Source organism: Daucus carota, chromosome 9 (genome assembly GCF_001625215.2).
Source record: "Daucus carota subsp. sativus chromosome 9, DH1 v3.0, whole genome shotgun sequence".
NCBI classification, from domain to species: domain Eukaryota; kingdom Viridiplantae; phylum Streptophyta; class Magnoliopsida; order Apiales; family Apiaceae; genus Daucus; species Daucus carota.
In genome coordinates, this window is record NC_030389.2 from 7,030,171 (window position 1) to 7,044,050 (window position 13,880).

General features: G+C 35.7%; 3 protein-coding genes across 16 annotated transcripts; all 3 read right to left on the reverse strand.

Moving 5' to 3' along the window:
• Window positions 1-2,183: 2,183 nt before the first annotated feature.
• LOC108201180 (UPF0481 protein At3g47200) lies at window positions 2,184-3,787 on the reverse strand (the record flags this gene model as incomplete). The annotated part of the gene is made up of 2 exons (XM_017369476.2): window positions 2,184-3,117; window positions 3,422-3,787. Coding segments are annotated over 2 exons (1,116 nt in total), but the record flags the coding sequence as incomplete, so codon positions are not given.
• Window positions 3,788-4,985: 1,198 nt separating this feature from the next.
• Window positions 4,986-6,281, reverse strand: LOC108201804 (G-type lectin S-receptor-like serine/threonine-protein kinase LECRK3). The gene has a single exon (XM_017370094.2). It carries the CDS (start codon window positions 6,279-6,281, stop codon window positions 4,986-4,988), a length of 1,296 nt encoding a protein of 431 aa, XP_017225583.1.
• Window positions 6,282-7,605: 1,324 nt separating this feature from the next.
• On the reverse strand, window positions 7,606-13,064 carry LOC108200175 (DNA topoisomerase 2). Of its 14 annotated transcripts, none has more exons than XR_010287672.1 (6): window positions 12,300-13,064; window positions 11,750-12,148; window positions 11,549-11,659; window positions 11,304-11,467; window positions 9,468-9,759; window positions 7,606-9,374 (listed from the first exon to the last, which is right to left on the reverse strand). XR_010287672.1 is itself a non-coding variant. In XM_064084670.1 (6 exons), exons 1-3 carry the CDS (start codon window positions 12,414-12,416, stop codon window positions 11,372-11,374), a joined length of 369 nt encoding a protein of 122 aa, XP_063940740.1. In that variant the 5' UTR covers window positions 12,417-13,064; the 3' UTR covers window positions 7,606-7,980; window positions 9,284-9,374; window positions 9,618-9,759; window positions 11,304-11,371. The 14 variants fall into 14 exon arrangements, 9 of the variants coding, with proteins under 9 accessions (XP_063940740.1, XP_063940738.1, XP_063940737.1 ...); XM_064084670.1 differs by lacking the exon at window positions 11,750-12,148 and having other exon boundaries at window positions 7,606-7,980; window positions 9,284-9,374; window positions 9,618-9,759; window positions 11,549-11,704; XM_064084668.1 differs by lacking the exon at window positions 11,750-12,148 and having other exon boundaries at window positions 7,606-8,048; window positions 9,284-9,374; window positions 9,618-9,759; window positions 11,549-11,704.
• Window positions 13,065-13,880: the final 816 nt, after the last annotated feature.

Genomic DNA, 13,880 nt, shown 5'->3' on the forward strand with positions numbered 1-13,880 from the left:
GGGGTGCTTTACATATTGTGCTCTCAGAAAAAATGTTAGGTAAAAACGTGTTGGTAGTAGAAATCAGATAATTGTTCGGTAATTTTTTTGATATGTGATTATTTTGAATTCTAATATAAAATAATATTTTTAGTGAGATTTAATATTGAAATCTGTAAGAGCTTTGTGCAAAAGTTGAAAAACATGAAAAGACCTGTTTTTTTTTTAAGTTGTTGCTCGTAAAAGCTGTTTTTACATTTATCAAACAGTTTTTCACCTGTTTTTCAGGAAAAATTTATTGTTGCTGTCTATAACAACACCACCAAACAATACCTAATTAAATTGATCAAATTTTTAATTATTGATTTTTTATTAATTTTTATTTTGTACAATTATCGATTAAGTTGACTATCATTATTAGGGATGGCAACGGGTCGGGTCGGATCGGGTTTCTTAAGATCCAGACCCGATCCATTATATTTCGGGTCGGTTCGGGTTCGGGTCCGGGTCTGGAAACTGAAGATCCAGATCCGATCCGTCGGGTTTTTTCGGGTTTCGGTTCGGGTTCGGGTCTAATTCGGGTATTTAAAAAATAAAATTGAAAAAAATAAAAAATATATATCTATAAAAAAAATGTGATGATTGATTTTTTTAAAATTTAGGAACATAAAAAAGGGTTTTACAAGTTTCGTCTAATACAATAAACACGTGAAACATGTTAACTTAGTTGTATACAATAATTCAACTTATCATTTATATTTTATATTTTTATTATATTTGGATTTTTTAATGCACAATAACTGAGAAAAATATTGATGAAATGAATATAAGTTCGGTATTGGGCATATAAAATTAAGTAAAATTTTAATATTCATACCTAATAATTCATAATATTTCAATATATATACTTTACATTAAACACATAATATATATATATATATATATATAAATAATATTTTGTATCGGGTTTTTATCGGGTTTCGGGTTTGGATCGGGTTTCGGGTTTCGGGTCGGGTCTCGGTTCGGAATACCTGAGATCCAGATCCAGATCCAAACTCTTTCGGGTCTAAAAATAAGATCCAGATCCGGATCCGGATCCAAAAAAATCGGGTTCGGGTAGACCCAATCGGGTCGGAACGGGTCGGGTATCCATCGGGTCGGGTGAAACTGCCATCCCTAATCATTATTGATAACATTTTCAGCATATTGGCACAGGCACGTGTATGACATGGAACGGGGAGTGCGAGGTGAGCTGCTTTATAAACGGAATAGAGATAAGAATTTCAGTTTTGTACTACCACTACTATTTACAAGGAAGATTCCATGACGGTTTTGAATTCCCACGCGTTTTTCTTAAGATTATGGTCAACTTCAGCATGATTCTGGATTGTGCCCATGACCGCCATCTCAGATCCATCTCAGATTTGATATGTACCAGCTCGTCAGCCTCGTGATGCACGGATTTTTTTTTTTAAATACATGTTTAATCTTTTTTTTTAATCTTATAATTCGTTTGATGTACAGGTGATTTAAAAAATATATTTATAATTTAATGTATACATATTATATATTATTATTTGATTTATTTTATAAATAATATTTCTAATAATTTATATACCAATTTATACATAATTAAAATCAAGATTTTCATTTCAATAAAAATAAAAATGTTTATTAATGACTTATCAATTATATTTTAATTAAAATAAAAATAGTTATGAATTTGATTAAAAAAAAAGCCATACTCCATTTACTAAACCTCCTTTATTTGATGAAAATAAAAAAAATAGAAAATTTATTCTTTACGGAACCTATTTCGATTTATTTCTGCAAACCCACGTACTTTGTTTTGAACATAAAATAATAGGGGACATATTCTATCTACGAGAGCTATTTCTTTTTAATCTAAAATATTGAAAGTATAAATTATATTTTATATAGATTAAACTTCAAATTGTGGCAAAATTTACACATATTTCAAAAAGTTGGTCACAGTTTCAAATTCAAATTTCGACTCCGCTTTTTAAAAATATGGCTTGTGTTAAATGTCATTGACGGATCCCGTTTTTAAAAATGTGACTCCCGCATAGCCAAAATTTGATCACTTTTCTGAAAATTTGAAACTCTCGCTAAATTTTTGAAAATCGGTGTGAACTTTGGAGGTTTGCTTACTAGTGAATATATAAGATTTGCTTTGACAGTTAAACCTTGCTAGTAAAGTAATTTCAGAAGCGAAATGAAACTCCAATAAAATTAAGCATGCACCTGATCATTAGGTCACAAAATGAGAATCTAATGAAAAAAACAACTGATCATCAGGTCTCGAAATCACACTTACAAATTCACTTAACACATATCTTTAGGTTAAATAATGAAAATTGCATATAGTTAACAGGAGAAACTCTCAAGTATGGGGAGGAGAGCCAGGAGACTGAGGCTGATACAGTTGCAACACAGTGTAGATTGTCTGAGAAAGATTGCTGCAAGAACAGAGAGAATAGCCCAAGGGTTACTAAAGTAGGTGTGCATAAGAGTGGCGCGCCATTTGTTCCAAGGCTTCATGCAGTAATGGTGAACACATTGCTGCACAAGATTTAGGTTACTATTGGGATCAAGTGTTATATCCTTGCAAAGTGAGTTAAACAATTTAGCCGCGGCTTTGTTGCCTCCAATTGCGTTTTGGATGATACCGTTCAAGGTCAGAAGGCTGACATCTCTAGTATTGTCGATAATGTTGCCCATAAGGAAAATGTAAGAAGTCACTTCGTTTCCAGCACCAACGTGTAATCTTTCGAAAGCTATCAGGTTCAGGAACATTGATTCTGTGGTATCGTCGATTATGATACGAGGAATTCTTAGAACCCCGCTACTGGTGAATCTGATGTCCTTAAGGCTAGAGCTTTTGCTTTTCTTTAACTGGATTCCTGCATTGTGGAGCTCGGTTGCAGACCACATTATCTCGTACTCGTCTTTGATATCAGAGTTACAAGGGATTGGATCTTCAACTATTCCATCACCATCACCTAAAATTAAGTTGCGCCTGTACACGTCCAGTACGTGCAGGCAGTCCCCCATGCCGCGGACAAGCAAATTTGGAGTGTAGAACTTAAGAATGTGGTAGTTGAGAAACTCCTTCTGCTGCAACATTAATGTTAGGATATAATAGTCTCTTGACTTTTTTCAAGTGTGTGGTCAAAGCTCTTAAAAGTACGTGAAAAAAAGTCAAACGACTATTATATCCTAACAAAGGGAGTATATGTGAAGCTACTCGTTTTAATTGAACACATGTTGATTCAAGAATTATGTGCAAAATGTTAGTAAAAAAGTTGAATCATAGCGTTTATTTTCACATATCAGAATCCACAAATGAAGCAATGTATGATGAGAAATCTGCTGCTAGCATTAGTACGTAATTAAGTTATGAGTAATTACGGTTACGTACCATTGTTCCTTCATTTTGAACTGCAAGCAGGGTTTTCAGCAGCAGCATGGGCAGCTGATTTTCAAGCATCAGCATATCCCTTTTAATGTATGGCATGATATACAAGAATCCATGATTGCTGAAAATCGGATCGTTGAGAGCATACTCTGCACCAATATCTTTCCATGAATACTGATGTTGATAGCCGTTAATTCTGTCTGACATGCGCAGAATTTCAAGCATAAAACAGCCATCAAGAATCATCAAGTGCAAAAAGGCTTCAGTGTCTTGCTGCCACACCGCGTCCAGAGAATCATACGAGTCCTTCAAATCCTGCACCACAGGGACTAATGCATCAATGTAGCTCTGCAGGGGCAAATTGTTGAGTGGGTGTCAACCCAAGTCCCACATCGAAAAGATAAAGAAGATTTATCTTGAATATAAGCAGCCAAAGAACTCCATTAGTATTAGGCCTTTTGGGAGGAGCCCGAAAGCAAATCCGTGCGGGCTTGGCCACGGCCCAAAGCGGACAATATCATACTAATGCGGAGTTATGGGTGTTGCGCGGCCCAACAAGTGGTATCAGAGCGAGGTTAAGATCGGACGGCGTGTCCCGCAAGATGAGGAACCGATGAGTAGCGGCGGTATAAGGGTCACAAGATTGGTGGTTCTTGGATTGAGGGGTGGGTGTCAACCCAAGTCCCACATCGAAAAGATAAAGAAGATTTATCTTGAATATAAGCAGCCAAAGAACTCCATTAGTATGAGGCCTTTTGGGAGGAGCCCGAAAGCAAATCCGTGCGGGCTTGGCCACGGCCCAAAGCGGACAATATCATACTAATGCGGAGTTATGGGTGTTGCGCGGCCCAACACAAATTTGATCTTTTCAAAAAGAAAAGAAAAGCCCTCTCCTTATGCACTTCCATTGGCTTTAAATGTGGCTGACCATAGTGAAAAAGCCCGAACGACACAACCTGAGGCTTGTATGCATGCTTGCTGAGCTCTCTAACAGATGCAGTAGTTTTTCCATCGGACTAACCTTGAAAAAAATTTAATGATAAATTTTCAAGGACCAAAGAAGTGGGATAGAGCTATAATTTTCTTCCCACCAACACATTTATAGGTGATGGTATCTCAGGCAGAAGTTTCTTGTGGTTAGCAAATTGGTATATATTTAAACTTGCAAACTCAGGTAAGGATCTCATCTCGTCGTACTAGATTTAGTCACTTTTTATGGATTTGTCGCCTGAAAACGCCAAATTTTACACTGTGTTGATTTGAATATTAGCAAATGACTGCTTTTTCTGTACCAGACTCATAACACTGCAAGCAACTATGGATCATATCTGTCACATGGGATAAAATTTTAAAAAGCAAAAGAAAACCTTCTAGATAACTGATAGATTTATAAAATGCAACTGAATATCTGTTGCAAAACAATATGCGCCTGTTTATACATAAAACAAGATTCCAGTATGCTCCATGGTGGAAGAAGTTATTAACAAGATAATTTTATTTCTGTTTTATAGCTTTGTGGCTTTTGGAAGAATTCGAAAGCAGCTAAGAGATTAATAAGCCACAAGGATCAATGTACTTTGTTAAATTTAAGAAACCCCTTGCGGTTAACACTCTTGTCTTTCCTCCCATTTGAGAGAGGTAGCTTCTTCTTCCAACAGCTACCTTGGTCATCTAGATAAATTGCAACAGCACAAAAACAATCATCTAAACACTGTCTTTTACACTCCAATTCAGTAACAGGCTTCAGCTGCTCATAATCCGAAAGTGGCCAGTCTGTGTCAATGACCTCCACAAAATCATATAGATCTTCACTAGAACCACTGTGATCACAGTTTTGGGTATAGTTTGGCTTGCAACTTCCCCGTTTATCATTTGGATCAAGTAGTGAATAACTCTCTGGGCATTCACAAACCGCTCTTCCAGCATCGTCAAGACTGCAGACGTTATTAAATCCACAAGCTCCACTTCCAAGGTTACCAAGAATAGCAAGGCATATGTTGTCAGGGATTTGCAGAACAGTAGTCCACTTAGATGCACCAGAGAAAACCTTGGGGTGATAATACTGGACAAGAACACCATCAATGTTCAGAGTTGCTCTATGATAGTAACCTGTTGATGGAACTGCTCTGTTTGTAATAATTTTAACTATAGCACCATTGCTGCCCAAAATATAAATATAGCCCGTCTCGTTAAATTTTACCTGGTAGCCGCGGTTACTTGGAATTGTATCAGCAGTATCACTACTATAGTACGTATCGTAGGGATTATTAGAAATTACATCTCTGGTATTTAGCACAAGATTCCCATCATTAAGTAACCGTAACTGAAATCTTCCTCTAGAGAAGTTATTTTCAGTCAGGTGAGAGTAAAGCGTGCCATATACCTCCAGAGTCTGAGTGGGCAAAAGGGTATCAGTAGGATTGCTAAAGGTATCCCATAGGATTGTAGAATCACTCCCTACAATCACAAAATTTCCTGTATCTTTAAAAACGCCATTGGAAGCAATACCAGAGTATGGCTCAGATTTCCATAGCTCCTTGCCTTGAGTATCAGTGAGGACTAATCCACGGTCATCAGTCAGCTGCACTTTGGAACCAGCAGGGACGGTAGTGCCATCATTTACATACCAGACGGTAGTTTTGTCAGGAATTTTAGCATACCAAATGGATAACAAGAACTGATCCTTTTCCAGGACTTTCAGAAACCCGAATGCAAAATCACCAGAAGGTGAATACCACGATATGGATTTGTCTGCATCTGTTATAGACGAGCCTACTGATATGATTCCGTTGCCTTGAGAAAGTGCAGAGTAAGGTAAAACAAAAAGAACAATGTATAGCATATATGAGTTAGAATGACCCATTGTTGAGAAAATTTAGCAGCAACAATGTACCCTCTTTGGGCTATATATGCCTGTAGTATGTTGGACTTGTCAACATTTAAACTTTGAAAGCCTTAGGACATACATATGACATAGGCAGTATTATGTTTGATTCCACTACTGATACTCTTATGTGGATGATAATGTAAGTGGTAGATTCTTGATAGAGAATAGTGATAATAAGTTGGTCCACTCTCCCAGTCTCCCTCCTCTATCTTCTGCACCTACTTCAGCAATATGTGGTCTTGATGTATGCAGAGAACTAGATAAATCTTACTGTAAATACATTATTCAGAGTCAATAGTATATCGTTGTAGCTGAAACGTTGTGTCTGGCATAAATTTGAAAGTTATTCCTTGCTCCCAAGTCAACTGGCATAAATTCTAAACATACTAGAAGAAACGTCGATGCTGCTTGTTAATCCAAGTCAGGCTTTGCTTACTCTGTACATTATGTCAAACAAGGTTGTAAATGTAGTCCTTGGTTGCGAGTGATGGATTAACAACATAATTAAAACAATGACACGCATGACCATGATGCGTTATACAAAAACAGGAAACAGATCCCGACAAGGTTCAGAGAGATAACAGTAATCTTAACCAACCAAGAAAACCAAATTTATAACGCTTAACAACTTGGACAGTTTATCAGAGAGATAAAAAAATTCGACCTTTTGCTAAGCGGAACTGCATTCTTCTAGCTATTACATGGCACTGCTGATCATAAACTTAGCATCCAACTTATGAAAAATTTAGTAAAGACGGGACACTAACTCAGAAACTAATTTAATTTGAATTTGTTACCTAAAATAACATCATAGTAACCACAATAATTCATAGTTTAATGTTACATCATAGTAACCGCAATAGTTCATAGTTTAATTTGAATTTGTTATCTAAAATAACATCATAGTAACCGCAATGACTCTACTAATTTTAGTAGAGTCATGTTTTAGTAGTGTAATGTTTTAATACGGCTCTTAATGCCCTCCATCTTCTCTTCTCAATTTCATATGCTCAAGAACTTAAATTGTATGTTTATCCCACACTTATGTCACTAATGAGTTCACTTGAGCAACTTATAACTAATTAACAAGGATCATCAACTCCAATCTCCATCACTTTAAAATATCGAATGTTACGCTTTCATTGATATTTTTTGCCGCCTTACAATTTCTTATCAGTACCTTGCCTAATCAGGAGAATTTCTAATAATCATATTCATTTTATTCTCTTTCCAGATTTACACACTTAATATTACTACTGAAACATAGTGACATTTGTTATCATTCAATTAATAAATAACATAAATAAAAAGATTATGATCATTGAATTAAATATTAAAGAATTGTTTTGTTGGTAATATGTTGAACGATAGATTGATGACTACATTACACTAGCATAATAAACCCTGCGTGCAGTCTATTATTTAATTCAGCCAACTGACAGTGTAGCCTGCTCCAGCTTTCTTTGTTGCAGATTTCTCAATAGTTCCACTAAATCCTTTGTACCATGGATCCATTGGCTGCCTTGTATCCCCTTTAAGCAACTGTCTTATATTAGCAGCAATATCTCTTGGATTGTAGTTCGGCACATATGTGCTCCAACCTGTTCCTATTCCTTCACCTCCATTTACTAGAACCATTGAGATGACAGGAGCATCAAGTGATCAAGGTATGTTCCTGTAATTCCAATGGCTCTAGTAAATAGATCTGATGAATACAAAGCATCCCAGACAATCCACAATCTCCTATCATTAGACAACACATAAAATCATTTCAACCTAAACTTTAAATCCATACAGAAATCAGATTTAGCATTATATCTCACAATACATCACATGCAATCAATTTATGAATTGATTTTCACTATCTATTCCATTATCAATATGTTCAGAATTTCCAATGTTAAACTGCAAGAAAACATAAGTGTATTTAAACGAAGGCTGGATTCCATAATAAACTGCAAAGAAAACATCAATATATGGAACAAAAGCTGTAGTCTTCTTTGGCAAGCGCAGACACGGCAGACATCCCACAACCTCTTAAATTGTTAAGACTTGAGAACATATATAAACACAAGGGAAGCAAATATTGGTAGGAACTTTAAAACTGAACTAGCCATTGAGATTGCCTCTATTAAATTCACCAGTGCAGCCTGAATAAGCACAAAAGAATCTCATTCATTGATCTTTTTAGAAAAAATTTGTAAAGAGGTAGAAAGTAGAAACTATTTCAAAACATGTTTAAAGTTTTAAAATGTTTAAATTGGAAAGAGAGTTTTGCGCTTACGAAATAATGGTAAAGAGATCCTATTGATTTAGCTCTAAAATGTACTAAACCCACATGTGATGTTTGAGGATCTATTTTATATACACTGCACTACCTATGCAGGGAGATAACTACATGACTCTATCCAATCTACAATAGTTTCTTATATTTGTTTTTTTTTGTGCTTTTAAGAATAATTTAACTTCCAGTGCTGCTCCAAAAAAATGAAGCTTAGGTTCTTATAATGATTACAGTTGATCCTTCTATTAGCTCCGTTGGCCACTTGGCCTAAAAAATAACTTCTTCTAACTTTCATATTTTAGGGGATAATCAGCACCAAGTCTTTTGTATATCCAGTTCTGCTGGAAAAAAAAACTGATTTCAGTAGATCAGCATGTACGAAACCAACGTTTTCCGCTACAGATATCTATTCTAGCTTGATTACTGCATTATATGGTCACTGTAATAATTTTAAACAAAGAAAGTATATGCACCTTACTTGAATTAGGTGTGCCTATATCCCTAATTGATGCTCCAAACAGGATACTTGGATTTTATTATTATATTATTTTGTACAGGCTCGGTCAACATTGATCGTAGACAGCCAAGGTCGTTTATTTTTAGTCCCACGACTATTCCAGACCGGTAAAATAAAGTCAGATGAGCATGAACAAATTTGGTAACAGTAATAAAAATGAAACAGAGATTGCATTACCTATGTCACAGTTTTTGCACCTTCGCTAGATCTTGCTTCTCCTCCGAAATTTGAAGGATATCAAAGCAGAGATCCTTCTTCAAGCAAAAACCTGAAATACAGTTCCGAAGATAATTGTATGGGTAAGGAGTAAGGACTATTGTTGCTCAACAAAAATGTACAGGTAAAGATTACTGCTGCTCACCCTATTAGATTCAGAGTCAGCAATTAAGGTTCCACAAAGTTCAACTAACTTGAATTGTCAAGTTTGAGCTTTCAAACAAAAGAGACATAATGCAATGAACATTCCAACAATTTCCTACCATTGTACATTATTCGCATAAACCATGCTTACATTAATGTCACAAAGTGTGATTGGCATGCCTTGTGTCGTTCTTCTCACAGATTGAGTTTTGCTACAGAAAACACAAGGCTAGTGCAGTCGACAATCATCCAATAACCCGCTTTCAATGGCGAAAGGAAAAGATCTCAGCACACTAGAATTGAAAAAAAAAACAATGGTTTATTGTATTGCGTATATAATGCGTATAAATGAATCACATTCGAGCCTTGGATCAAAAATCACACACTTTCAGAGAATTAGAACAAACAATTATGACCAGAGAATTGGATTTCAAATATTTCATCAAACTAACTAAATAAGTACAAGATGTAGATTTATTTTGCATATACATATCAAACAAAACTGGAAAAGCACATACAGACATACGGGGGCGGAGCTACCTTTGGGCCAGCATATGTGTCTGCGCACCCTCAACTTCTTCAGAGTTAGTAGGCGATAGTATAATATTTTAATTTGAATATTAAATTTTTTGGAGGGCAGTTGCTCATTCTACTAAATCTCTGCATGTTTTTGTCTTTTGTGGTATTATTTTTCCCTCATTGTGGCCTCGTTGCATTAACACAAATAAATGGTATCATACGGTCGGTGACGTTAGCTTCTACAAGCCAGAATTAGAAATCAGAACACTCTGACCACAGATATACTGGATTTGAAACCTACATTATAAGTCGAAACCTAAGTCCATCTAGATATATGTCTATCATCCACTGCTGCAATAGTATTTCGCTAATCTCAGATATTATAAACATATCAAATTAGTCAAAGAACTGTAACATATACCTTCACAGAATATTGGAGGATATAATATACCACTATTCAAAATCTCAGGCTGGCCTCGTTGGAGAGTGTGAAGAAAAAACTGGAATAACTAATTTCCTTTAGTTTTACTTGTGTATATAAATTAGCATACCTTTTGGTGGATAAATCAAGGAATAAAACTAATAAATCTCACTCCCTCGAACTTGATCAAATATCTAAACTTACATAAGATTTTAGTGGAAGACACACACAATCAATGGGCATTTGACAAAGAAACTACATAAATGAAAAATACAAAGAGGGTTTAGGGCCTGCGACACTAAACAGAATGTATGTCTACACATCACATTTAAGAAATGAGGATCAACTTAGAATAAATTGCAATAGACCATTCATAAAATACATATTTGCCTATGTGATTTCACGAGGTGTCTCCAAGTGAAGAACGCATGTTCAGTCTAGAATCAAGATTCTCTCTATTAACTCTAGAACAATATTAAATTTAGATATAAACTAATCTCATTCTAAGATTTTGATAAAAAATTGATTCCCCACCAAAGTGTAACTTGCCTTCACTAAACTCCTAACCTACATTAGATTAGCAGTTAAGTGACACTCACAACTGATGACAACACCTCAGTATTTTCAATTATGCCCTCTGTTTAGTCAAACTTAAACAGATTTTGGCTTTATATGCAGAAATACACACACACACAGGCAGATGTGTGTGTGTGTGTGTTTGAAATAAAAAAAAATGAGGTATGTTATATACAGGCAGATGTATGCATTCTTATGACATAGATTGAGGCAAAGAAATTAAGATGATATTAGCTCTGAAAAGTGCATTCGGGATGCACGCCATAAAATGCATTCGTACAAAGAAAAGTGCAAATTGTGACATTAGCTCTGATATCCAACCTTTTTAGCAGGAGCTTTTTTTGGTCCAGCTTTGCCTTTGGGATTCGCTACTTCTTGAACATTTTCTTCTAAAGAAGTTCATAATCAGTAAACAAGAAGTGACTAAAAGAATTTCCAGTAAATATTCGATCGCGCTTCTCATTCTGATCCAAGAAAGTACCAAGCTGGAACAGGAAAATATGAAGGAGCTAATATAATGATCATCATAAAAGATCACAAATCACTTATAAAATTGTAGACCTAACCTTAAACTGCCTTAACCAATTCTTTCCTGCCTCAATCTTTTTCTTACCAAAGGCAAGCAAAATTGCATCACCATCAACCCATATAAAATCCTTCCCGTGTTTTCCAAGGTCCTTAAAATATTGATTTGATTCAGCTGTATCGCTAGTTCCCAGCCCCTGGTACAATAGCAATACCGTACATGCATTGTAAAAGAAACAAACCTTGTAGTATTTTATTGTCCAGCCAAGTGGAGCATCCCCCAATCTTTCCTTCTAATTTTCATCATAGAATTCATAACACCAATTTTGAAGGTTAGCAAACAGGATAAACAACCATATTTACGTATTAATTGCCAAATTTTTGAACGATTTTCTCCATCTTGATTAATTATGAATATGTGTTCCACGATTCTCCTGTACAGGCTAACAAAAATGAAAAAGTCTTGTTTTTCGGTAGCCTGTCCAGGGGGAATCGTAAAAATCGTTCACAAATTTGGTAATTAATACGTAAACATGGTTGTTATCTAGTTTCAGCGTAAACTGCAAACCTTCACAATTGGGGTTAAAAATTCTATCATGAAATCAGGAACTTTTAGCAATAATGGCCAGAATGAATGAACCCTAATTAATCAACACAAAAGCCCTAATTAAACAAAAAAAACAAATCAATCGACACAAAAGCCCTAATTAAACAAAAAAAAATCAAGCTAAACAAAAGGCCTAACTAAACAAAAACCAAATCAACCTGACACAAAAACAGTAACCACCATACCTGCTTATACTTCTTCAACCTCTTCCGCCGCCTCGATAACAAACTCCGTGGAGGAAATATTGGCCAGCTTAGCTCCATAGCCATTCCTCCCCGGGGTCTTCTTCTCATTTTCATCATAATTACCACCGGTCAACAAGTGTCCGAAGATCAATTCAGGCACATACACCCTGCTCCTCCTTGTGGATCACCACAGGGACGCCATAGCCATTATTATACACAGTAATTAAATTCAAGTGTTGTCGACATTGATGACGACCTTAATCGAGTCCATTTTGGAGCCTCGGTGCTTGTTATCAACCGAATTGACGAGAATCTCATGAAAGATCTTGTAGACGCCGGGGACGGAGGAGATGTGGCGTTTGGACCATCTCGCTGTCCTTGAAGACCCAGAGAGAGGCGGTGTGTTTCACGATGGAGCGGTGTTTTCTTCCGGTAAGTTTTTTCGATTGATTTCTCGGTGTTGCTCTAGAGAGGCTGGTGCCCCTTGATTTAATGGTGAGCTCCAAATCCGAATACTCTTTTTAACCCCTTGTCTGATACAAGTTCTGAGCGCTCGTATTAAAACGATTTTATAAGAAATCAGTTCTGAGTTGCATGTAGAGGTAGCCAAAAGAACCCAGGCCGGCGGCTTGTCTCGTCTCGCCAAAAAAAAAGCTAAAAATTCAGTTTGTTACAAAATGAGTTAAACTCGGCTCGGCTGGTTATTTCAAACGAACCGTTTAAAATCTGTATACATTATCGTCTCCGGGGGCGGACGCATACTATTGCTAGTCGGGGCCGTGCAAATCATTTGCAAAACATCATATAATAATATGAGCTTATTGCACTTTGTAACCCCACATTTTGGCTGATTAGCAAATCAGACCCCACACTTTGAAACATGACAGTTTGTAACCCTAAGTTTCATTTTGCTTTCGGTTTGTAACCCTCCGTTAAAAACAGCCGTTAACTTTAACTATTTGAGAGGTAACAGTGTGTATATTAGTTCCTAACAGCTACTTTACCGCATGTGACCCCTCAAAATTTATGTATTATATTTTGAAATTAATTCTGAACACACAAGACGATGTAAAACAATTTAAAATAATTTTTAAAATAAGTATTTAGATTTAGAATATGAAAATTTATTTATCTTTACATAAACGATGTAACTTATTTTAAAATTTTAAAATAAATACATATTTTAAAAATTATTTGTAATTAAATATATATTATTGTGTGTGTTCAGAAATAATTTTAAAATATAATACATAAATTTTGAGAGGTCACGGAGGGTAAAGTACCTGTTAGAAACTAATATACACACTGTTACCTCTCAAACAGTTAAAGTTAACGGTTGTTTTTAACGGATGTGTGGGCCAGGGTTACAAACTGAAAGCAAAATGAAATTTAGGGTTACAAACTATCACGTTTCAAAGTGTGGGGTCTGATTTGCTAATCAGCCAAAGTGTGGGGTTACAAAGTGCAATAAGCTCTAATAATATTTACCACAATTATCACATTTGCAAATCATTTCATAGAAAACATTTGCAATTGTATTCTTTACCTGATTCAACATTTAAAGTTCGAAGTATAGTAAAA

What these genes read in the sequence shown, in the direction of transcription:
- LOC108201804 (XM_017370094.2), bottom strand. Translation starts at nt 6,281, where the DNA reads ATGGGTCATTCTAACTCATATATGCTATACATTGTTCTTTTTGTTTTA.
- LOC108200175 (XM_064084670.1), bottom strand. Translation starts at nt 12,416, where the DNA reads ATGATGAAAATGAGAAGAAGACCCCGGGGAGGAATGGCTATGGAGCTA. An exon ending in GGTTGAAGAAGTATAAGCAG is followed by an intron (nt 11,705 to 12,299) that starts GTATGGTGGTTA and finishes CTATTGTACCAG; the next exon opens with GGGCTGGGAACTAGCGATAC. An exon ending in ATTGGTTAAGGCAGTTTAAG is followed by an intron (nt 11,468 to 11,548) that starts GTTAGGTCTACA and finishes TTCCTGTTCCAG; the next exon opens with CTTGGTACTTTCTTGGATCA.